General features: G+C 43.9%; 1 protein-coding gene across 1 annotated transcript in view; it reads left to right on the top strand.

Annotated features, from left to right (window-relative positions):
• Positions 1 to 25,063, top strand: part of ILDR2 (immunoglobulin-like domain containing receptor 2) — a 101,836-nt gene extending 76,773 nt beyond the window's left edge. The window contains exons 6-10 of the mRNA XM_006887387.1: positions 120 to 296; positions 15,297 to 15,410; positions 18,658 to 18,874; positions 21,382 to 22,066; positions 24,466 to 25,063. Coding sequence (XP_006887449.1) covers positions 120 to 296; positions 15,297 to 15,410; positions 18,658 to 18,874; positions 21,382 to 22,066; positions 24,466 to 24,501 — 1,229 coding nt within the window. The 3' untranslated portion in view covers positions 24,502 to 25,063. The remainder of the gene's footprint in view (positions 1 to 119; positions 297 to 15,296; positions 15,411 to 18,657; positions 18,875 to 21,381; positions 22,067 to 24,465) is intronic.
• Positions 25,064 to 25,453: the final 390 nt, after the last annotated feature.

The following is a 25,453-nucleotide window of genomic DNA, read 5'->3' as shown; positions in this document are numbered from 1 at the left end:
CTCTCTCTCTCTCTCTCTCTCTCTCTCTCCTTCCTTAAATGTATTCTCAGGAATTACGGTGACAGGGTCATGGAGGGTGGGCCAGTGTAATTTCTCTTGCTCTTCGTCTCCCTCCACAGTGTATGAAGCAGGGAAAGCAGCAAAGGCCGGGTTCCCTCCCTCTGTCTCCGGTGTCCCTGGCCCCTACTCCATCCCCTCTGTCCCTTTGGGAGGAGGCCCCTCATCTGGCATGCTGATGGACAAGCCGCATCCACCTCCTCTGGCACCAAGTGACTCCACTGGAGGAAGCCACAGTGGTAAATGTAGTTCCAGAGATCTCCCTGCCCACCTCTTCACCTCAGGTCCTCACATCTGGTTCCTTGCTTCACATCTGGTTCCTTACTGCTAAGTATGATCAGCTCCATAATGCTTTGGAAATTTATTAACCTAACTTCAGAAAAAAGATTCTTCCAGCTGTATCAGTAGCTTCTAGAGTGTATGTCAGGCTTTTCAGGAGCTGCAGGGAGACACTGCTGCCCCTTGCTGTCTTCCCAGGCTTCTCAAAGACTAAAAGAGTAAGAAAAAAGAGGCACGGTACCTTTTATACCTCATGCTAGTCATTAGTTAATAAGTGCATGCATGTCTCATCCCTATTTAGTGTGGGGCCCGGAGCACTGCTGGCATAGTCAGTTAAGAATCTGGGCTGCTAACCTACAAGTAGGGAGCTCTGGTGGCCGAGAGGTAAGAAGCTGTACTTCAGTCCCGAAGGCACATGGTTCAAATCCACCAGCTGCTCCATGGCAGAAAGATGGGCAGTCTCCTCATGTGATTAACTGCCTTTGAAAACCCACTGGAGGATCAGCTAAGGGCCGGTTCTGACTTTACAGTACAGCACCACCACCACCACCTAAAAGTAGGCAGTTTGAACACACCGGTCATTTCATGGGAGAAAATGAAAGCATTCTCCCTCAAGAGGATTTACAGCCTTTAGAACCATCCCAGTGGAGGGTGTCCAGAACTCAGAACTAACTTGACAGGAGTGGGTTGGGTTTGTCATTATAGTATGCACCAGGAGTCCTGGTGGTACATGGTTAAGTGCTTTGCTGCTAAATGAAAGGTTAGTAGTTTAAAAGCACCCAGTGATTCCAAAGAGGAAAAATCTGGCACTTCAGAGATAACAACCTAGGAAGCCCTATGTGCCATCCTACTCTGTCAAATGCACTGGTGTTAGGTAGAATCAGCCTGTTGGCATCTAACAACAACACACTGGGCCCTGGGAGGGATTCGAAGAAGTACAAGATCTGGTTTCTCCAGGAGGAACACGGCCTAGTCAGGGAGTCATTCATGGAGACTATGATAGAGCTGCTATGATTACAGAGTCTTCAGGGAAGACGGGAGGTTCAAGCTGGGCCTGGAGGAACCAGTAAGAGTTAAGGAAGCTGAAGTGAGGGTTCTCAGCATGGTGACAACCCAGAATTGGGAGAACATAGTGCCTGCTTTTGCCCATGTCGATCCTGTGCCTTGAACTGGGGAAGGCTGACAGAGATGGTGGAGGTAAATTTGGGAGGGAAATTCAAAATCTGGACTTTGTATGATAAGCAACTGAGAGTCTGGAGAGTCCTGAGGAGAGAGTTGACATACAGGTGGTTGTGTTTAGAAACTATTAATCTGCCGTCAGTCTATCAGGTGAATGGGAAGTGAGAAAACATGCAATCAGAGGTCATGAACTAAGATGCAGTCGAAGTGGGTAAAGCGTAACCTGTGAGCTTCCTGGCTGTGATGGAGATGGGACATAGGAGTTGAAATGACTGAGTCAGCCTGAAAGATACTTCAAAAAATGCAACTGATGAAACTTTAAGGAATGAAGGAAAGCAATGCTTCAATATTACACCAGGTCTTCCAGCCCATCACTGATGAGGTGAGCTCATCTGGCTGAAGAGAAGCACCATTTTGGCATGAGTAATCTGTGGTTGTTGGAGGGATGGATGCTTTAAAGTATATCTTTCATATGGGCATTTGGACAGGATTACAATGCTAACCAAAAAATAAGCAGTTCAGGCCCGACTAGCAGACCACAGGAGGAAGGTCTGTCAGCTCTCCCTCTCTGATGATTCCAGCCATGAAAACCCCAGGGGCCAGTTCTCTGTAATGAGTGTGGTTGCTGTGAGTCAGAATTGACTCAGTAGCACCTAACAACAACAAAAACAGGGTAGTAAAGACTAGGACTGTATAGTAGCTGTAGGAGGTGATTTTTCAATCCCTAGGAGAGTTGAGTCACTAGGTTTGGTAAGAGACATTTCACCAGGAGGTGTCTGACTGCTCTGTGGGAGGCAGCCTGATCAGGAAGGTACCTCGCCCACTGAATGAACCACCATTGCCCGACTCTGGATGCCGTGGACATCCTCAGGGAGTGATTGGTATTTGTGTTTTTCTTTCCCTAAAACTACCAGCTAGTTGAATTCTGACATCTGAGACAGAGAATGAGTCACAGGCTGCAAAAGGAAACCTTAATGATCAAGGACATACAGGGGATTATAGAACTGTAGATAACACGGTCCATTTCCCAGAAGGCTAAAGAGGGCAAAAGGGAGATGAATGAAGGTTGACTCATAGTCTTTGTGTGCTGCCTGTCCCCTTTTCCTAATCTCCTTTCTCCTTCCTTCCCACCAGAATCCCTTCGCCTTTCCTTTTTATGTAATGCGTTCTCACAATAAAATGATTCCTGTTCATAGAATGGCAAACATGGCTTTCTTATTTTCAGCCTTTTTCTACTTCCCTGCCTGTTTCACATTAGTCCCTTGGCTTCATTCTACTGCACTGCCCAGCTTTCTCCAGGCCACCCGAGGGTGCTTACTGGTCCATCAGGATTCTTCTGGGTACAGAGAGTAGTTTATTTCACTTAGCAATATAGCCCAAGGTAAGGTTGCTTCAGGGTTGATTAACTGAACAGTTCAGGTGCTGTCACTGAAAGGACAGTTCTGTCGCTTGGGCTGGTGATCCTTACAGTCCCACACTGACCGCCCTTGTTCCAGGCATTAAGTACATTTAGCAAAATCAATAGGTGTGCCTGTTCCTCGTGCCGCTGGTCTCCAGAGTGAGGAAAACTTTTCTAGACACCCCTCCACAACCCGACAGACTTCCCTTGCAGTTTCATTCAGTTCCTTGTGTCTCATGCCAAGTCATAAGTTAGAGGAAAGGGAATGGAATTCTCATGAAGGGCTTGCAATCATTAAGACTCACCTTATAAGACTAAACCTCCTCACCTTTTAGGCGAACAAAGTTCAGGTTTTAATAATAAAGGAAAAGAGAAAGATCCCCTCAGTGTTGACCACTATCTGGCTCGATGAGTCATTATTAAATTCTTCATAATACCCACGAGACACATTTCTGTATCCCTGGAGAGCCACTAAGGACCAAAAGTTATGGTAGGTCGGTAGGTGATAATCTGCGGCCCTCAGGCCTGGTTCAAATTTTTTTTTGTCAAACATTCTTCTAAGTGGTATAACACTGGTCTGTCCATTTGCTGTACAGAGGTAACTTGTGGTTGCTGTGAAGCTGAACACTGTGACACTGATGTGTCAAATGCGATAATGGTTACTTACCCATGGTGGATAGAGTTTGGTGGAGCTCCCCAGTTAAAACAAGCTTGGAAGCAGGAGTGGCATCCACTTCCGAAATACCTTGGCTCCGGAAACCCTATGAACAGTGCTCAGGCCTTTGGTTCACCGGGTCGCTATGAGTTGACTGTGACTTGACGACACCTAACAACAACAATAGGGCCTTGAGTAGAGTCAGAACTAGAGTTTGATATTCTTCCTTTAAGAGGTACATAAGACCAACATTTCATGTAGATTATTCCTTAAAGAATGTTGAAAATGCTACGTGTTGATTTATAAAAAATGTAAATTTAGCCTGTTTTTCATTTAGATGCTACTTCAATTTTAGGATAATCATCTAGCAACAGTGATTTTTCAGATTACATTTGCACATAATACTCTTTGGAAAGCTGTGTAGCTGAAAAGCATCTCTAATGATCTATGAATCATGTAACCCTTTGGTTACTGAGGAGGAGAGTGCTTAGAGGCACCCTGATTCCTTCTCCCATTCTTCACAGCAGTTATCTGAGACTTTATCTTTTTTTCCTCTCAAGCCTAAATCCTGTTCTCTACTATCATTTGCAGCAAGTGACTTCATTTCTTGCTTCTCAGAGAAAATAGAAACCCTAAGATTTCCTCCTACCAAGCCTACAGTTAGTTACCTGCTCCCACACATACTGTTTTCCTTTTTCCTCCTGTCACAACGAAAGACCCTCTCCTGTCCTACTTGTCAGAGTTCTCTTATTAGCTATCCACACTCTACCCCATTTCCATGGTACAAGCGCCTTGCCTTTTCTTTCCTAACAACATTCAAAACATGTCTCAATCTCTCCCATTAAGATGTGCCGTTGAGTCTGAACAGATTCACAGCTGAACCTCCAGTGGGTTTTCAGAGGCAGTAAACTGCACTGGGAGAGACTGCCTATCATTCTTCCTCAGAGCAGCAGGTGGGTTTGAACTTTATGCCTTTGGGTTGGAAGCACAATTCCTTACCACCAGAGAACTCCCTCCCCTTAAAGTATATTTTTTAAAATTTTGATGTTACTTACCTATCACTTTTCTTCACGGCCAAACTTCTTGAAAGAGTCTTGACTCTTGGAGAACAGAGTCACTTCCTCTTCAGATTACTTCCATATTGTGTTGCCTCACCACTCCAGAAACCAGTTCTTTCCAATTTGCCTTATTGATATATCTAATGGATATTTTCAGTCCTTGATGCCTCAAAAGTATTTGCAACCCCACTTCTTTTTGTGTATTTTTCAACACTGTACTTTATGCTTTATAATTTTTCCTTCTTTCTCTCTCTTTATACACACACATATACATACACATACACACATGCGCGTGCACACATGCACACACACATGTGTGTGTGTGTGTGTGTGTGTGTGTGTGTGTGTGTGTGTGTGTGTGTGTATGGTGGGGCTTAGTGGTAAGGTGCTGTGTTGTCAACATACCAGCAGCTCTGTGGGAAAAATATGGTCTGTGCAATTTACTACCTCTGAAAACATACTGGAGGGTCAGCTGTGGATCAGTTCCAACTTGACAGTACATAACAACGTACATGTATGTGTGTGTGAGAGAGAGCGAGAAAGAAAGACACTGAGAGAGAGTAGAGAGAAAGAGAGAGAAGATTGAAGTTGTCAACAATTTTATCTTACTTGGATCCACAATCCTCACCCTCAGTACCAGCAGTCAGGAGATTAGGAGACCTATAGAATCAAGAAAGTGTGCTGTCAGGGTCCTTGCTAAATTACTGAGGAGATGTCATTTTGAAGACTAAGGTACACCTGATTCAGGCCATGGTCTTTTCAATCACTTGCTGTGCATATGAAAACTGGACAGTGAATCAAGATGATAGGAAAGGAATTGATGCCTTTGCATTGTGGTGTTGGAGAAAAGTACTGAATATCCCATGGACTGCCAAAAGAACAGATAGGACTCAGTGAAGCCAGAATGCTCCTTAGAGGCAAAGATGACAAAGCTTCACATACTTTAGGCATGTTGGTAGAAGAGGCTGTCCCTTGGAGGGGGACATCATGCCTGGAAATGTAGAGGTTCAGCTAAAGAGAGGAAGACCCTCAATGAGACAGATTGGCACAGTGATGGGCTCAAGTATATCAGAGATGATGAGGATGGCGCAGGATAGGACAGGGTTCAGATATGTTGTTCATAGTGTTGCTGTCTATGAATTGGACTTGACTGAAGGACACCCAACAACAACATATATATATATATATATATACATATACACACACACATACGCTGGTTGATATGCAGGATGAATATTCTTCATGATATGCAGATATCCTTCATATTCCTGTTTGGTCTGAGGTTCTCAGGGAATCTTATCTGCTCCCATGGCTTCAGTTATTGCCAACCCCTCTTCTGTACCTCAGTCTCATACAGCCTCAGATGTCTTGCAGGAACTAAATCAGGGCTTCAAACATTCATTCCAGTTCAACCCTCTGCTAAGAATTTGCATTTCCACCCCAGATACAGGGAGCTCTGGTGACTTAGCGGTAAAAGAGTTGCACTTCTAACCCAAAGGCAAACATTTCAAATCCATCAACAGTTCCATGGGAGGAAAATGGGCCGTCTCATTCCATACAGTTTACTGCCTTTGAAAACCCACAGGAAGGTCAACTATGAGTCAGTTCCAACTCAACAGTACACAAGAACCACCTCAGCTATACTGATCAGAAATTGTAGTTTAACAGATGACTGTTATGTATGATTCTTATATATACTTAAAGATCCTGTTAAAATGTAGATACTGATTCACTCTGTCTGAGGTGGAAATGCAATTCCTCAGATGGATATAAAACTAACCAGTTAGAAGTCCTGCTTCACACTTAGCCTCCAGGAACAGGAATTAACTTGATGCCTCCTAAGAAGCTGGACTATATGAAAAAGAATGTGGCATCAGGATTAGAGGAAGACTCATCAACAGACTGCACTATTCAGATGGTACAACCTTGCTGGCTGAAAGTGAAGAAGACTTTGGGGGGGGGTGGAGAAGAAAGCGAGGAGAAGTTTACAATGCTTATTTCAGAAGATCAAAGACTACAGCTTTCAATATGGATTACATCTCAACATCAAGAAAACAAAATTCCTTCCCACTGGACCAATAGGCAGCATCATGATAGATGGAGAAAAAGACTGAAGTTGTCAGTGATTTATCATCTTTAGAGCCACAATCAACACTTACGGCAGTGTTGTTGTTATGTGCTATCAAGTCGACTATGACTCATAGTGACCCTATGCACAATAGCTTTGAACCCTGCTCTATCCTGAGCCAATCTCATTGTTTCTAACACTCCTAACCTCATTACCCCAGGTACTATGTCAATCCATCTCATCTGGGGTCTTCCTCTCCTATGCTTCCCTCCACCCTTCCAAGCATGACATCCCTCTCCAAGGACTGGTCCCTCCTGGAAACATGCCCAAAGTATATGAGATGGAGCCTCAAAATCCTTGCCTTCAAGGAGCAGCTTGGTCCACTCTCTCCAAGATAGACTTGCTCATTCTCTTGGCAGTCCATGATATGTACAATTGCTCCTCTCCAGCTCCACAACCCAAAGGCATCGGTTCTTCTTCTGTCCCCTTTTGTCACTGTCATAACAAGCAACAGCAATCAAGAAATCATTAGATAGGTTTCACTGGAGGAAATGTGCTGTCAAGGAACTCTCCAAGTGCTGAAGAACAAGGATATCCGTTTAAAGATTAAAGTGTGCTTGATCCAATTACTTCAGTGCAATTACACGTTTGACAGTGAATAAGTATGACAGAAGAATTGATGCTTTTGAATTGTGTTGGAGAAGAGTGCTGACTATCCTGTGGACTGCCAAAAGAAAAAAAAAAAAAAAACAACACCCCAAGTCTGTCTTGGAGGGAAGTGCGCTCCTCAGAGGTAAGGATGGTGACACTTTGTCTCATATACTTTGAAAATGTTGTCAAGAGGGGCCAGCCTTGGAAAAGGATCTGATGCTGGGTAAGGTGGAGCGTCAGAGAAAAAGAGGAAGACCTGTTGTTGGCCAAGGGAAAAGACAGAGACGGGGATACACAGGAGTGGAGGACAGGCCAGAAAACATGAAGGCAGGGGGCTAACAGCTGGAAGAGCTGAAGCCCCTAAGCCACGCCTTTCTGTGGTTTTATTGAGAATCACCAGGAAGTAAATCACAGAGAAAAATCACTGGGAAGTAAATAACAAAGAAAAATCATGGGGAAATAATTCACAAAGAGCAATCTTTTGCAAATGAGGTGGGATGTTTCCTCTATTGTCAACCTTAAGCTTATCTCAGGAGGGAGGTGTTAGTAAATACAAACTAAGAATTGTGAAACACCTGGCCTGCCTTGGTGCTTGACTCCTGTGAACATCTAAGGTCTGCCTTGGTGCTACAGAGGGCATTCCAGCTTGTATCTGCACCTCTCTCATCTCCTGATGCATCATTTGTTTAAATAGTAATATTAAATTTGATATTTGGCTTCCCACAGAGACCCTTACCAAAATTAACACAGTGACTATAACAATGGGCTACTGCATGTCAGAGATGGTGAGAATGGCAGAGGATAGGGCAAGGTTCAGATCTGCTCATTGAATTACTGTAGGCTGTAGCTGACTTGATGGCACCTAACAACAAAAACAACATCTCTACCTCAAATCAACTTCTACATTTCTTACCTTATTGGATACGGCACATTCTTGTCGAAACCAGAAGCACTGACTTCACCTTCATCTCTTCTTTCTCTTTCTCTTCCTTCATCCAATCAATCCATCAATAAGCCCTTTCATTTTACCTTCAAATAATCTTGAATAGATTTGCTTTGCTCTAGCTACACTCTAATGATTCTAATCCTAGCTGCCTTTGTTTCCCACCTGAAGTAATGCAACCTGGTCTTTCTATAGCTGCCCTTGCCTTGCTCTAATCCTTTTTATTTCACATCTACCTGGACTCCACCCCTCCTCCTTGCAAAAGAATAGAGTAGGCAAGTAGGTTTTTGAAATGTCATTTTCAAAGCTAATAAGGATTTGTGTGCCTATATATATGCCTACTGTATGTATACAGAGAATATGCAAATTTTAAGCTTCACTTCTCCCACAACTGAGCTGCTGTCACCCTGGGGGCGGAATCTGGCAGCTGTTCCATCATCCATAAACAGCCTTAGCTCATTAAGATAGGACAGGAAGAACAAGGCTATATCCATAGGTATCTAGCTGCCTTACAAACTTCTTTTACAAGTTTTAGAAGTTAGAGGGGAAATTAGCTGAAAAATTGTTGATCCTTAATTAGGTCAAAAGTATCCGCTTAAATCCTTTAATGATTTTTAAAAAAATACATATTTTGGCATCAAAGTGAGTATCTCTCCTCCACTAAAATAAAAGTTGACAGGGCTAATAAATTAGAGTAGTGGCAGTATGAAGAGCCACAGGGCCAAAAGAACTTGGACAAAGAGAGAACGAAATCATCCATCAATCCTACACGGAAACATCACCAGGGACTAAAGTCCTTTTTTCACATATGCTGACTTTGGCCAAGGTCTGAGGTATTTATTATTAAAATATCACTATGAATGAGAAAGCACTCTGATCTTCAAATTACAAGTAAAAATCAACCTGACATCATTCTGTGTTGTTTTCACAAACGAAGGGAAAGTGCCTATAAATTGTCCCTGGCCTCTACGCATTTGCAGTCTTTATAGAATTTACAGCAGAGTGAGTAATTGGCGGGGAGGGGCGGGGGGGGGGGTATGAATGGAAATAGAGTTACTAAGAGATTAGGATAGGAAAGCAGCTCTGGTGGCACAGTGGTTAAGCAGTTGTAGGTTAATGCAGTGACTGGCAACTGGAATGCACCAGCTGCTCTATGAGGGAAGGATGTGTCATTTTGCTTCTGTAAATATTAGAGTTTTGGATATCCTATGGAGCAGTTCTGGTGGCCTAGTAGCAAGAAGCTGCACTGCAATCCCAAAGGCATACGGTTTGAGGCCACCAGTTGCTCTGCAGAAGAATGGGCAGTCTCCTCCTGAGCAGTTAGCTGCCTCTGAAAAGCTGTCTGAGGGTCAGCTATGGGTTGGTTCTGACTCTGTGGTACACACCTACAACATGGGGCAGTTCTGGTGGCCTGGTAGCAGGAAGCTGTGCTGCGATCCTAAGGCACACAGTTCTATTCCACCAGCTGCTCCACAGGAGGAAGATGTGTAATTAACTGCCTCTGAAAAACCTGCAGGGGGTTCAGCTATGCATCAGTTCTGACTTGAAGGTACACATCAACAACATGGGGCAGTTCTACTCTGTCTTCCAGGGTCGGTATGCGTTCGCAACAGCAACTGTTATATGCTAAGAATCACCCTGTGATGCAGACTCAGAAAAGAGTCTCATCTGCTTGGGAGCTCTGGTGGCCTAGTGGTGAGAAGCTGCATTGCAAGCCGGAAGTCTTGCAGTTTGAAACCACCAGACACTCTGCAGGAAAAGTCTGGGCAGTTGCCTCCCATGAGATTAACTGCCTGTGAAAATCTGCTGGAGGATCAGCTATGGGTCAGTCCTAACTCAACAGAGCAACAGAGCACAATATCTGCTTGGAGGAACAAAAAAAAAAGGTTTTCTGGTATTTTTATATTTGTTTTTCATGTTTAAAGCTTTTTCTTATTATTTGAGTGACAATTTACAGACTAAACTGGTTTTCCACTCAATAATTCATACACACAGTGCTTTGGAACAGCACTCTTTCCAAGTCCTCTCTATGTTTCCTGTGTTTATTCCTTCTTCCCTCTTATCCCCCTTCCGTCCTTTCAGCTCCATTCTGGGCAAAACAGTGTGTTCCTCCCTGGTGTTCCTGACCACCTGATAGGCTTGTCTATTATTTAGCAGGAAGTTGAGTTATGGGAATGATAACAGTTCCAGGCTTGAAAGGTGACTCAGAGCGATAGTCTCAAGGCTTAGTCAGTTTCTCTCAGACCAGCAAGCTTGGTCTTTTTTATTATTTTGCATTTTAGTCTCCATTTTTCTCCTGCTCTCTCAGGAGCCTTCTATTTGAGACTCCTTTCAGAGTGGTCAGATGTGATAGCCGGACATCTGCTAATTCTTCTGAAGGCTAAAGTTCATATCCATTAGTCCTTTGGACTGATGGGTTGCTAGGTGCTAAATCATAGCAACCTTAAAGAACAGATCAAAAACCTGCCTTTTCCTGTGTCATCCTCACAATCTGCCATGATCAAACCCACTGGACTAATAGTCTCTGATTTTCTTTAGTCTTCTTTACTCAAAAAATGGGAAGGCCAGTAGTTGTACCTCAGGCGGCTGACTGGTATGAGACATAGAACTAGATTCTACTAGGATGAGATAACTAGTTTACTTGCCATACAACTTGTATCTAACAATGAAAAACCAAGCAAAACAAACATTCTTTTTTAAAAAAGACCTGTCTCTCCTTAGAGCTATGAAATAAAGTGGATGATACCTCTCAAATCCAAAGATCAGTGTCTTGCCTTTATCTTGTCTAACAAATAAGAGATTTCGTTTTCTGAAGTCATGGCCTGGAGTGACAGAAGTCACAGCTGAAAGCTGTATTCTTTTTAGAATGCTAATATTGAAAGGCAAAACTACTGTCATAACCTAAGGCTGCAAGTAGTTACTGCGAAGTTTTGAAGCTATGGTAGCCTGTGCATGTGTAATCCAATCTGTGTTATAATGAGGACTGTAACTTGTTATAATGACATAGAAAACTACTAAACTCTAGTTTAAATCGGCAATTAATGGACAGGCCTCCAGCTGTTGTTCCCACTATGTGCTCTTACTAGTAGTTGTTGTTATGTTGATTGCCTTTGAGTTGAGCACAACTCATAGCCACCCTATGAACAAAAAGGCCTGAAGCCCCTCTATAACTATCGACATGTATCAAAGTTCATAGGGTTTCCGGAGGCAAGTTGTTTAGGAAGTGGATGCCACTCCTGCTTCTAACTAGTAAGGGACATATATCAGCAGTTCTCCCACCTCCACAACCTTTAACTCAGTATTGTTGTTGTTGTTGTTATGTGCCGTCGAGTCGTTTGCGACTCATAGCGACCCTATGTACAAAAGCCGAAATGTTTATTATACAGCAGTGTTCCACACAGTAAGAACAGCTAGATAAAGCCATTGGTAGAGGTGGACTCAAGTAACTTGGGGTTGCTGTGATGCTGAACACTGTGCCTCTGGTGTGTCAAATGTCATAATGGTTACCCATGGTGGACAGTGTTTGGTGGAGCTCCCAGAGTAAGATAGACCTTGAAGCAGGAGTGGCATCCACTTCCTAAACAACATGCCTCTGGAAACTCTGAACTTAGAGAAATGATGATAATTATAGAACAGGGCTCAAGTCTTTTGTTCATAGTGTTGCTAGACTCGACAGCACTTAACAACAAAGAAGCATATGATAGGCTCCAGTCTTACTGCCTATGAGCATGCCTAATTTCTTAACTTTAAAAAATAATGTTTTTTTGTTCTTATGTGCTGTCAAGTCACATGTGACTCATATATACACGTCCTAAACCCTGCTCTATTCTGTGCCAATCTTATTGTCCCTGATACACCTACTCCCAAAACCCAGTCACTGAATCTCATCGATGGTATCCCTCACTTTCTCCATCCCTCCACCCTCCCAAGCATGATGTCCCTCTCCACTGACTGGTCCCTCCTTGCAACATGTCCAAAGTATGTCAGGTGAAGCTTCAGAATCCTTGCTTCCCAGGAGCAGCCTGGTCTCACCCTCTCTAGGACGAACCTGTTTATTCTCCTAGCTATCCTTGGTATAGTCAATATGCTTCTCCAGCACCACAGCTCAAAGGCATCAATTCTCTTACTATCATCCCTAGTCACTGTCCAGCTTTCTGATGCATAGCAAGTAACTGCAAAGACCATGGCCTGGATCAGGTACACCTTAGTCTCCAGACTTGACATCGTTGCTCTTCAGGACTTTGGAGAGGTCCCTGACAGCAGACTTTCCCAATGCAAATTGTGTTTTTATTTCCTGGCTGCTGGTACCAAGAGTGTTGATTGTGGAGGTCAGACATAGAGGAAAGAACTGCTGCACTGACAGAGATGAACAGAATATTTCAAGGAGCAGCTTGAGATGAAAGAACAAAGTATTAAAATGTAAAGTGCTGGGGTTAGAAAACCAAAAGGGAAGAGCACATTGGGCACTCCTCAAAATGAAAGAACTAAAGAATAAATCCAAACCTCTAGTTGTAGTAATGAAACAAACTAGAATATAAGAAAAACTAGAGTGAAGAGTACAAACTAAATTACTTGGAAATTAAAGGTTAAAGGAGAGATATTTTTCTGGCTATGAAAATCAAGGTCTTGTGATTTTGATCATAAGATCAAAATCTGCAGGAGAAGGATGGGCAGTCTCCTCCCATGCAGTTAACTGCCTCTGAAATCTCACCAGCAGGTCAGCTGTGGGTCAGTTCTGACTCAACAGTACACAACTACAAAAACATGGATGAGATAGCATTTGGGTGGTACTAAATAATGAGAAAATAAATGGGGGTAAAAAAGAACTAAAAGTTCTCTACTGATTTGGTCTTCATTCTCCTCTCTTTAATCTCTTAACAAGTAGACAGGGTTAGTTGCCTTTAATAGACATAAAAACTGAGTCCTGGATAATTCCTTTCTTTAATGGAAGTCCCTCAGCCAGCGGCAGAGTCACAAGATGCCCAGGTCCCCATTTCCCAGGTCTGTGTCTCATCTATCAGACATAACCGCCTCAGAGCCGATGTGGCGGTTCCGTGGGATAATTACATTTTAATTGAACTGTCTGTACCACTCTGTGAACGCCTCTGCAGAGACAGAATAGTGTGTGGCTTGACAAATAAAATCATTGCTGCTAATAATTGCTTCCATGTAAAGATTAGAGCTCTAACCTCTGGCGAAGGTGCCACTAAAAATTATGTCCTGAGATTCATTAATTTTTAAGTAATTCCACACTTGCAGATGAATATGAGGTGCCCAGCATGTTCTCGTGGAGAACTTCGGTGCACCTGCAAATGGGTGTGTGGGCGTTCTCCTCTGTCTTCAGCTCCTGGGCTGCAATTAGAGTGCTGTGAAATTTTAAATTTTAATCTTCAGTGTAAACAGCGTGTGTTGGGTGGCTTTGTCCACAGCCAGGGTAACATGACCAGAGAAGAGAATGCAGATTTCTTTAGGGTGCTTGCCCCACTTTGGGAACAGGCAGCATAGGGTTTGGGTCGCTTGTTTCATTGCATTGTTCAGGACCGGCCAGCCAGAAGGGAGGACTGTGCAGCTCACCATGCCAGCTGCTGTCAGTCTGACTCCAATTCATAGTGATTGCCTATGTGTGAGAGTAAAACTGTGCACCACAGGGTTTCCAATGGCTGTATTTTAGATCAGGCTTTTCTTTTGAAGTGCCTCTGGGTGGCCTCTAACCACCATCCCTTTAGTTAGCAGCCTAGCTGACTACACCAGGCAGGGACTCCACAGCAGACCATCTGACCCATCGATAAGAGTATCTGGGCTTTGCCTTCTCACCTTCATCTTCTACCTCTCTTTACTGCCTCTCATCCTAGACTCCAAAAGGGAAAGATGGTCTGATGTGAATACGCTTCTGGTGGCCAGGTTATTAAGCCCCTCTGAGCCAGAGTTTTCTCAACCATAAAATATAGCTAGTAACAGTAACTCCCTTAGGTGGGAAGAGCAAATGTCCAGGTAAAGCATTTAACATGACCCAGCACATTTCTGGTGCCAAATGTTGTCTGTTACATTACTCTGTGTCTCATCCCATTCATTTCCTTCTCCTTTTCTCTGTTTCCTGTCTGTGCACCAGGACTGCCTGTTTCTGATCACTCTTGGGGGGGGCTGGAGTTGGGCTCGGCTGATATTTAAGTGCTATGGAGTTTAAACAGCCTTTGTCTTTTATCTGACTGTATGAGTAGTGGTGATGTAGGAGATGGTATTATCTCTTGCTTTCATTTAACTTTGATTTTGTTTTTCAAAATCCTGAAAATAGCACCTGCTTGTGACCACACAGCAGCAGGATGAATTAATCATGTGCTAATTATGGTATTCCATTTCCTAAAAGAAAAACAGTAACATCATAAAAATGGAACTATGACTGGAAATCACCTGTTTTGCATGTTGCTTTGTACTACTGTATATATTCAATAATTTAATATTAGTTCTTATGCACCATCTAGTTTCAGAATCTCCTGCACTTTCTCCCAGCCAAATGAAGGCTTTCAGGCCAGTTTTGTCACAGTCCATCATGTCTGGATATTTGTTTCAAAGTTATAATTAACTATTCTCCCACCAAGTTGAAGTATGCACCTCACAGGATATATGATGGCATGTGTCATCAGTCTAGAAAATATCCTTCTTTCCCTGTGACTAGCCTCCTGCAGTGGAACTCAGAAGCTAAGAAAAGGTGAACTTTTAAGTGGAGTCATAGAAAATCAAAAGATAGGAAGCAGATGTTAACAAATGATGAGAAATGCATTAAAATGATTTGTTGTTGACCTGCTGGTCCTCTATTCCAGTAGCACTACCTGCTAAACATGTTTCAGATATGGTCACCTATGTATAAATAGAGAATAGTATGCTTGGGTTAATTTTTTTAACATTTTTACAATTAGAAGCCACATTGCCTATATTAGAAAAAGAATGGAGGCATCCTTCTAACTGATATTTTCCTTCCTCAGCTCACCTTCTTCTTGTTTTCTCAACAGTTCGCAAAGGCTACCGGATCCAAGCAGACAAGGAGAGAGACTCCATGAAGGTCCTGTACTATGTCGAGAAGGAGCTGGCTCAATTTGATCCAGCCAGAAGGATGAGAGGCAGATGTGAGCATCTGTTAGTTCTGTGATCTGTACAAATGCTCAAGGGGATTCTGAAGATACCAAACTTAGGCACCACAGAGCCTGCAGAGGGGCTGGTGACTCTGAGTTTACAAAGAGGATTTTTTAAAAAATACATCTTTTTGGTATAGAAGTAGAACAACCATGTACCATTCCAGTTTAGGTGGTATCTCTACACTGGCAGTCCAGATTGAAAGGGCCTTGAGCTTTAAAATACTCTATTAAAACAGCCTCCCCTATGGCTTTCTTTAAAATACATTCAAACCACTGAATTAATCTATGGAAGCTTAAATATCAGTTCTTTTCAGTGTGGAAAGAACTCTTAGTGTTGAACTATTGGGCTGTCAGTTTGTGGCATGGAAGCCTCAGTGAAAGGGAGTGAGCAAGCCTGCCAGATGGATCTGGTGCAAAAGAGACCAACATTGTTCTCCTGAGCTGCCCACTAGCAGAAACTGAGGAGAGAGCAACAGGCAGCTTGTCTTCTCAAAAGACCTTTCTACTTGATAAGACTGTAAGTGGCAGGGCCCCAACCCTTAACTCACCCATTGCCCTTGGAGACTTTACAGCTGACAGAGCTAATTCTTTGGAGTGGATTCCAAATTACCTTCTATCATGAGAGGCAGCACAAGGCAGGTCTGACACGGAGGGGCTAATTATCAGAGGGTGCTGGCACGCACAGGAGTAAGGTCACTCTGTGTCTGTTTGAACCCTCCTTGCCTTGGAACCAACAAGAGACCTGATAGAATTGTTGGGGAAACAGTCTCAGCCTAGAGCAGTTTTATTCCGATTAAGGACAACACATTCCACCCAGTTTTGGATTCTAAATCTATCCTGTCTGAGTTGTATCCATTGCTGCATCCTCCCACCGGCACGGACTATAAAAAGACCATCTCCAGATTGGAATGTCAGGAATGCAGATGTCACTGCACTTGACAAGTCAGTTGCAGCAGTGTTGTCATGGAGCCCTGTAAGGGGCCAGAGAGAGACTGAGGAAGGCAAAGAGCAAGCTCAGGGACACTGAGCCTCACAGCCTGGAGGAAGAGTGAGAACCTGGAGTTAAAACTAAAGGATGAGTTCTGGTTTAGGTTATGTAGCCACCTGCCTTGATCAAAATGATCACCAGGGGTTGACTGGTCATAAACTGATGGAATCTTAGAGTGAAAGGGTAGATACCCTTTCGTTCTTAGGTGCCCTCAAGTCAAGTATGATTTATAGCAACCTTAAGAACAACTGATCTGAACCCTGTCCTATCCTGTGCCACCCTTACCATCCCTGATACACCTAATCCCGTTGCCACAGTCACTGAATCAATCCATCTTGTTCAGGGTCTTTCTCTTTTATTCTGGCCCTTCACCTTTCTAGAGAATAGCCTTTCCTAAAATGCTCCAAATCTGTGCAATGAAATTTCACGGTCCTTGTCTCTAAGGAGCACTACGGTTGCACTTTCTCCAAGACAATCCATGGGATAGTTGGTACTCTTCTCAAACACTACAATTCAAAAGCATCAATTCTTCCTCTGTCATCCTTATTCATGGTCTGGCACTCAAATGCATAGCAGGTGACTGGAAAGACCATAGAATCAAGTGCATCACTGTGTATGGCAAAACAGAAAGCTTTCACTACATGAAGAAATTTAAAAATCAAGTATTCTCTAAAGTGCATGGATGAGTCAACCTTATTTTGCAATAATATCACTTTGTGCATGCTGAAATTTTTGTTTCTCTATGCTTGAGAAGCATAGGGAATTGGAATTCACATAGATCATGAGAAAGAGCAAGTTCTAGACTTTATTAATGTTGTTTGGTGCCATCAAGTCGAGTACAACAACTTACAGCACTCTGTGAACAATAGATCTGAGCCCTGTCCTATCCTGTGTCATCCTCATCATCTCTGACACATTGGAGCTGACTGCTGCAGTCACCATGTCAATACATCTCATTGAGGCTCTTCCTCTCCTTCTCTGACCCTCCACCTTTCTCGGCATGATGTCCTTTTTCAAGAAAAAGCCTCTCCCAGCAACATGCCCAAAGCATGTGAGATGAAGCTTTGCCATCCTTCCTCCAAGGAACACTCTGGCTTCACTTTTCTCAAGACAAACCTTTTTGTTCTTTTGGCATTCAGCACTTGCAAAAAAATTTCTCTGTTTCTCCAAAGACTGTTATGGCTAGGGAGGGAAACATTTTAATAGGGAGCCTGAGACACACATCTATGCTTCCCACACCTTGTTTCTGCATACTTTTTGCCAGGCCTCAAGCCTTGTAAATATTACTTCTGATAATATTTTGGAGTTCCAACTAAACGGTTTTAGAAAACAGATGGATTCAGTTACAATGCAAATAGATTGACTAGATTTATTTATGTAAAATTTAATTCAATCCATTCCAGAGTTCACAAATAAGAGGATTTCTTCTTCTTCTTCTTCTTCTCTGATTTTTATTCTGCTCTTTATTCACAAGTGCTTTCCCAAGTAGCTACTTAGGCTACCTTAGGAAATGAGACAGCTGTGACCAGGCTTATGTTTTACATTTTTGCCTTGGTACAAGCATACATGTGAAAACCCCCAAGCAGCCCATCCTCCTTTATTGTCCCCCTTCCTCAAACACCCGTGAACCCCCATAGCTATGTAAACCTGGGGTACTGTCAAGGGAGGGAGAAAAAAAATATTACACTGGCCCTAAAAGTGGGCAGGATATTCCAGAGTGAGCAAGGTCCAGGAGAGTTCTGTGGAGAGGGGCCCAGCCAAAGGAAACCAGAATGGGGTACCTCTAATATATGGGGCAATGTTGGTTATGAAGGCTTCCCCTTGAAATTAGGTGAGCAGTAGGGCAGATGCTGTGACTTCTCTTTGTCCTCTTTGGTTCAGTTGCCTGAGATCAGCATGGCTCATAATACAGGCAGAAGAAAAACATTTGCTCAAGGATGATGATGTACTACAAGGCGGAGGCTAGCTGCAAAAAGCCTGGGAAGTTCTGGGAAGCCTGCCTTAGGTGCAACAATAATAATTACTCTCCCATTCCAAGAACAGAGCATGTTGGAAGCCTCCCTCACTTTAAGCATGCAGGTCTCTAGCTAGAGCCAGTTCCTTCCGAGCTAAGAACACAAACAGCACTAGTTAGATGTCCTGAAGCCCTCAGAAAGGTGTATCTAGAAAGGTGAGGTCTCAACCCTTAACACAGTTCATCTCCCGTCTTGCATGTTGTAAGATCTGTCATCCCTGGTTCTGTCCCCACAGATAACAACACCATTTCAGAACTCAGCTCCCTGCATGACGATGACAGCAATTTCCGCCAGTCTTACCATCAGATGCGAAGCAAGCAGCTCCCTGTATCTGGGGACTTGGAAAGCAATCCTGACTACTGGCCTGGTGTCATAGGAGGCGGCAGTGGGGCAAGCCGAGGACCCTCAGCCATCGAGTACAACAAAGAAGATCGGGAAAGCTTCAGGCACAGGTGAAATTGGTCAAGGAAGAACAACCCTAGTTCTGAGCATGAAGGGGCAGCGGTGGGGCAGGAGCAGGAAGGCAGAGCAGACCCAAGGCTGCTTCTCTAGGGCTCAAAGAGTCATTATCCAATAGCATCTCTCCCGTTGTAGGTTACCCTGCCATATCTCTCGATGGGCTTTTAAACACCTTCTTCTCACATTTATTAAGCAAGTATATACCTGTAACATCGTTCATAGAAGTAATAACAGAAAGCCCTTTAAAAATGTATGCCAATATGTGTGTGTGCATGTTTGTATGATTACCAGTAAACTACTAAAAGACCAACTGCTTTTTAAATCCTAAAAAAAAAAAGTATGCTATGGACCCTTTGGAGCTCTGGTGTTGCAGTGGTCAAAAAGCTGTGCTGCAAAAAAAAAAGAAAAAAAAAGAATAAAAGAAGCTGTGCTGCAATCCCAGAGGCACATGGTTCAAATCCTCTGGGTGCTCCACAGGAAAAGGATGGGCAATTTCCTCCCATGAAGTTAAAACACTGTGAAAACCCACTGGAGGGTCAGCCATGGGTCACTTCTGACTCTGCAGCACACAACAACAGACCCCTTACAAAGGGAGCTCTAGCAGCGAAGTCCAAGGATACTGCATTGGTAACCTAAAAGCTATGCTTATCTGGTGGGTTTAAGCCAAGAGAAAGGCAGTGTTCTCTCATTCCACTTACAGCCTCAGAAACCCACTGGAGGGTCCGCTCTGAGTCCACTCACACTAAATAGCAATGTGAGAGGCAGAGGGGCAGATACACATCCCTTAGGAAACCTTAAAGCTTGTTAACATTTCCCTACCTTCCCATGTATTTTTTTATGAGATGGCCTCTAAAAATCTACTTACATTTCCATATTTTTACCAGTTATTATTCATTATATGAAATGTAATATGCCACTTTATGCTGTTGAATTTAATTCTAACGACCTACTGCTGTCAAGTTGGTTCTGACTCATAGGGACCCTACAGGACAGAATAAGATGATCTAATAGGGTTTCCAAGGCTGGAAATCATTGTAGAAACAGACTGTCACGTCTGTCCAGTACTAAGCACTAGTGGGTTTAACCCGCCAACCTTATGGTTAGTAGCTCAGTGCTTTAACAACTGTGCCACTAGGACTAATGGGTTTTAATTCTCATGTTGTTGTTGTTGTTGATTGCCTTTGAGTCGAGCACAACTCATAGCGACCCTATGAACAAAAGGCCTGAAGCCCCTCTACGACTATCAACATTTATCAAAGTTCATAGTTTCCAGAGGCATGTTGTTTAGGCAACTCTTAAAAACTGGATAAATTATGTTTACTGCATTGAAACTGATGAGGGAGAGAATAGTTTAATATTATTTTGGGGCATTATGATTATCGTAAGAGTCCAGAATGAGGGTTGCAGAGTGGAGTATACATGGGGGGGGATGTGCGGGGTAGGGGCGATTGTGTACCAATGAAGGAGTTTTTCTTTTGCTTTTCAAGGAAAGGAGCAAACTGGGGGGTGGGGGTGGGGTGACTGGGTGGGGAGAAAAGTGCAACAATGAGTGAATGAAATTCCAAAATCTCTGTAGATGTTCATTGAAATTAATAATAATAATAATAATTTTTTTAAAAGGCTGGCACTGTTCTTGTTAGCTAGACCCATGCACAACTGGGTCAGACCTTAACAATCCACACAATTTCCACTAGCTGGTTTTCAGAACAGATCACTAGGACTTTCCTCCTAGTCTGCTAAAATCTGCTCAGCACAATGCAACATGCAAGCCTCTACTGACAAGACAAATAATGGTGGCTGTGAGGCACTGAAACATCCCCATTTTAAGCTGGGAAACTGAAACTTACAAATGCTAAGAACTTATCCAGGGTCATACAGCCTAAGAGTATGGGAGACCAAGGCTTGTGTGGCCAATTTCCCTTATTTTACACCTTTGCTCTCACTTGTCTATATCTTGCAAGCTCAGGAGACACCACCTTTCTCTTGACCTTACCAACTTCAAGAGGCCTTCTAGCTGCTTTCTTCAGAGTTAAACTGGCCCTTGATTTTTTTTTTTTTGGGGGGGGGGAAGGCTTCTCAGTGTGTCACCAAACATTATGGGGCCTCCTTGGGCCGCAGCTGTATTGTAAGCCACTCTACCAACGCTGACTTTGAGGATGGGTGGATAATGCAGGTAGCTGTCAACCAGAGTGCACACAATCTTGATCCTAAGGCCCCCAACTGCATTTTCAGCAGGCTCAAGATCACAAATCTTTTTATCCACACAACCTGATTTTGACCTGTAGCATGAAATGATGACATAGCTACAGTTGCCCTTACTTGATTGAGATTATGGAGTCTGCCAGGTGGTGACTGACCCCAAGTTATCCATGCAGCAATGAACTGTGGCTTCATTAGATGGTTGGTTTACACCCCAGCCTCGAGCTCCCTGCAGTGCACAAAGCAGATGTTCCAATATGTGCGTATTAACGGACTGTTTTACCAATGACTCTTCTCACAGCCAGCAGCGCTCCAAATCCGAGATGCTGTCCCGGAAGAACTTCGCTACCGGGGTCCCTGCCGTGTCCATGGACGAGCTGGCAGCTTTCGCCGACTCCTATGGCCAGCGGCCCCGCAGACCCGACGGCAACAGCCACGAGGCCCGGGGCGGGAGCCGCTTTGAGCGCTCTGAGTCTCGGGCTCACGGGGCCTTTTACCAGGACGGCTCCCTGGAGGAGTACTACGGCAAGAAGAGCCGCAGCCGCGAGCCCCTGACCGACGCCGAGCGCGGCTGGTCGTACAGCCCCCCGCGCCGGAGAGCGGCCGAGGACACGCACCTGCCGCGCCTGGTGAGCCGCACGCCGAGCGTGGCGCCCAAGTACGACCACTCGTACCTGAGCAGCGTGCTGGAGCGCAAGCCGCGCGCCGACGCGCCCAGCCGCGGGGGCAGCCTGGAGACGCCGTCCAAGCTGAGCGCGCAGCTCAGCCAGCGCAGCGCCTCCTACTACGCCTGGTCGCCGCCGCACACCTATGAGGCGGCCGGCCCGCCGCAGGCCGACGAGGACGACGAGGACGACACGGCCGACGACGCGCTGCCGCCCTACAGCGAGCGCGAGCTGAGCCGGGGCCCGTCCTACCGCAGCCGCGACCTGCCCTACCACAGCAACTCGGAGAAGAGGAGGAAAAAGGAGCCCGCCAAGAAAACTGTGAGGCCGTGTCTGGCGCTCCTCCTCCAAGTGGGCTGAGCGGGAAAGCACCAGGCAGGGTCGCCACGCGGCGTCTAGGGGCCCCAGCAGGGCGGAGGGGGGGGGGTGCTGTTAAGAGGGAGAGCAGAGTAGGGGCTACCCCTGACGTGCTGGATTCAGAGAACTGGGCGACCTACGTGGGGAGAATTTACCTTCGGTTGTTGCACCATTTCGCTTTCAACTCTGGTGCCCTGGTCGTAAGGAGCTGGGCTGCAAACCCAAAGGCTTGCGGTTTGAATCCACTAGATGCTCCACAGAAGAAAGATGGACAGTCTCGTTCCCGTGAGACTTTCTGAAAACCCACTTGAGGGTCAGCTATGAGTAGGTTCCAACTCAAAAGCACTTACTATATCCAGGGTGGCCTAGTGAGTGAGGAGTTGCACTGTCAATCCATCAGCTGCTCCGCTGGAGAAAGATGCTCAGGCACTTCCAGTGTCATTTACAGCCTCTGCAAACTTGCTGGAGGCTCAGCCATGGGTCAGTTTGACTCAGTGGCAATGAGGATTTTTTGAGATTCTATCAAAAGTGAGATGAAGTAAGCTTGGGTCTCTGGAGAGTTGCAAAAGAGGCAGAAAGTAGATGCAGACAGTTAATGTTTTTACAGAGAATATTAGATAGCTGAATACCAACTTCTCTTTTTCTATTTTTCTAACTGTTGTTTGAATGGAAGTTTACATAGCAAACTATTTTTCCATTCAGCCATTCACACATATTTTGTTTTCTGGCGTTAATTATTGTTACGGTACAGCATAACAATGTGATATAACAGCATACTCATGTGATTCTTGTTTCCATTAACCCTTCTATGCCGCCCCTTCCTCCTGTCTTCTGATTTTAATCCCTGCGCAAATACCCTTTTGACCTTGTATGATTGGTTATTCTAAGGAGTAAGTACCTTTCTGGTATTACTATTCACCTTATAGACATGTCCTTTGTTTGACTGAACATTGAGTCACAGGGGTGAGTTTTAATTCAGGTTCAAAGTGTAACTTGATCAGACCAGTAAGCCTGGACTTTTTTATGTTTTCAAATCTTGTTCCACATTTTTGCCAGTTCTGTTCAGGACCTTCTACTGTGGTCACCTTTCTAAAAGTCAGCAGTAATAGCTCGTTATCATCTCGTTCTTCTCGTGGATTCACATGATCCACAGTCCTTTGGACTATTGTTTCTATGCATTTTGCTCACTTTCCTTCTTTGTTCTAGATAGTGAAGGACTGAGAGCTGCACCTTAGATGACCACTTGCAAGTTTTAAAGACCCCAGTCACTCCATTACAGTAGGATGTAGAACATCTTTGTGGACTATGTTATTCCAGTTTTCTTTGATGGTCCCAACCACTGTTAAAGACCTGTTTATTAAAGCATTTCTTAGTCCTGACTTTTGGGATATTAGGCACTTTCCCCACCAATCCCCTTAGCTGGTCTTTTGAGATTGGTACAAAATATTCTATACGTATTATATGTGCATTACCTCCTGGGATGAGAGTTTGGCAATTGCATCCAGTTACTAAGAGTTCACAATACAGAGGTTCGGAGCCACTGCCTCTTATGGAGGACTACTCACTTCTTTTTTTACTTTGAAATTTTTACTGAGTGTAAACTGTATACTGTACCCTGGATATGTAAAGGAAATATTTTGATCTCTGGACAGTTAATTGCATGTTTTCTAAGCTGCCATATACAAACTTTGTTGTTTTGTCTTCTTCAAATGCTAAGAGCAGTCTACTCCATTCCTCTGGCCTCACACATCAGCTCAAGACCCTAGAAAAAGTGGTGAGAGACAGTAAAAGAGGTTCCATTCTCTATAGGTCACCAAATTCTCTGACTCCTATGTTTTGGAAGCTCTTCTCCACTCACTAGTATTTCTGCCTCCTTTCAGTTACTCACCTCTCCTGCTTTCCTCCTTCACCCTTTCCACGATTCCAAACTAGACATGGGGGGTAGGGTAAGGCATGAAAAGAAAAGGTGTTTTGACTTTATTACTGACCCCTTCAAAACAATCAAGAGGTTTTCCGTGTTCTTTAACTAGAAAACTACAGTGACTAAGGTGCTATGAGTAGAGAAGGAACTTAGAAGTGATTTGAGTGGGACTGGATTTATAGTGTGCCAGACATGCTTGGTGCCTGTAGAATTGCAAATATTGTACTTATGGCCCTGGAACTAAGGTTTTTCAGATTTGTTTTGACTTCCACACCAACTGAGGCTTATTTAAAGTACTCAAAAGCCTAACGAAATGTCCTGAGTTGGGGTACACTAGGCTCTGAACAAGCTATGGACTCTGCCCAATGAACCATCTGTTATGTGGGTTGCTTTCTTTAACCAGCCTGTGGTTTAACGTTGAATTCTTTCTGCTCTTCCTCAGAATGACTTTCCAACCAGGATGTCCCTTGTGGTCTGATGTTTGCTTTCAAGACATCTCTCTGGATGCCTAGAAATCAGAAGGAAACTACAGGGACAAGACACAAATCCAAGAGCCAGCAGGCCCAGGACCGTCTCTGGCCATCACTGGAAGATTTGCTGATCATCTGCTTTGGCAAGGGATAGGAAGAAGCCTTTAACAGAGACTGATTCCAGACCTCAGTGTCTGTCATACTAGTTTTGAGAAATTCATCAAGAAAATAACCTAAGTGTGAGAGTATCCCCACATGCACAGTTTCTCACCAGAGTTTATCCTGCTAAAGCTCAGTCCTTAGCTGAGCTAGACTCCTTCTTTTATTCCAAAAGAAATTTAGCTCTGGACTGCTAATTTGGACTACCTATACCTCCAGCATTCTTTTCCTTTTCCATGCCTCTTATGCTGTGCTTAGAGACCTTAAGAGTGTACAACTACTCTAAGAAGATTTTCTGCTGATAAAAGAAGCTAGCTTCCAGCAAAATTCACCTTTTATCTCCATCACTTCCCAGTCAATGACTATTGTTAAACTGAAATCAGAAGCCCTTTGTTGAGCTCAGAGAGAATGGTTGGTCAGACAATCATCTGCTGTTCTGAATGACAATTCTTGAGTGGCTGGGACAAAACAAAAAGAGTATGGCTTTTTGAAAAGCCATTGTAGTAGTATTTATTTTTCCATTCTGGGAACCTAAATGGCTTTTTCCTCTTTCTGTTGTACACATCAATATCTAAGTCTTTGCCATTAAGGGCTTTCCTCTTCATCCTCTGCCCAGGACCTTTCACAGTTGGTGCCACCCTCCTGCTGCACACTGATGAGGATATTATCAGGTGCTTTTTGATAAATTCTTAAAATACATACGTGAAAGAGAAGAGGAGAAAAAACCAAACAAACCACCAAGTCTAGAAGTAGTAATGCAAGATAGAGAAGAATGATAAAGAATTCAAGAGAAAAATAACA

This window comes from Elephantulus edwardii, unplaced genomic scaffold (genome assembly GCF_000299155.1).
Source record: "Elephantulus edwardii isolate Elephantulus edwardi_28Jun2011 unplaced genomic scaffold, EleEdw1.0 scaffold00057, whole genome shotgun sequence".
Lineage (NCBI taxonomy): Eukaryota > Metazoa > Chordata > Mammalia > Macroscelidea > Macroscelididae > Elephantulus > Elephantulus edwardii.
Note: the sequence above shows the minus strand (reverse complement) of the source record. Positions and strands in the feature narration are given on the sequence as shown.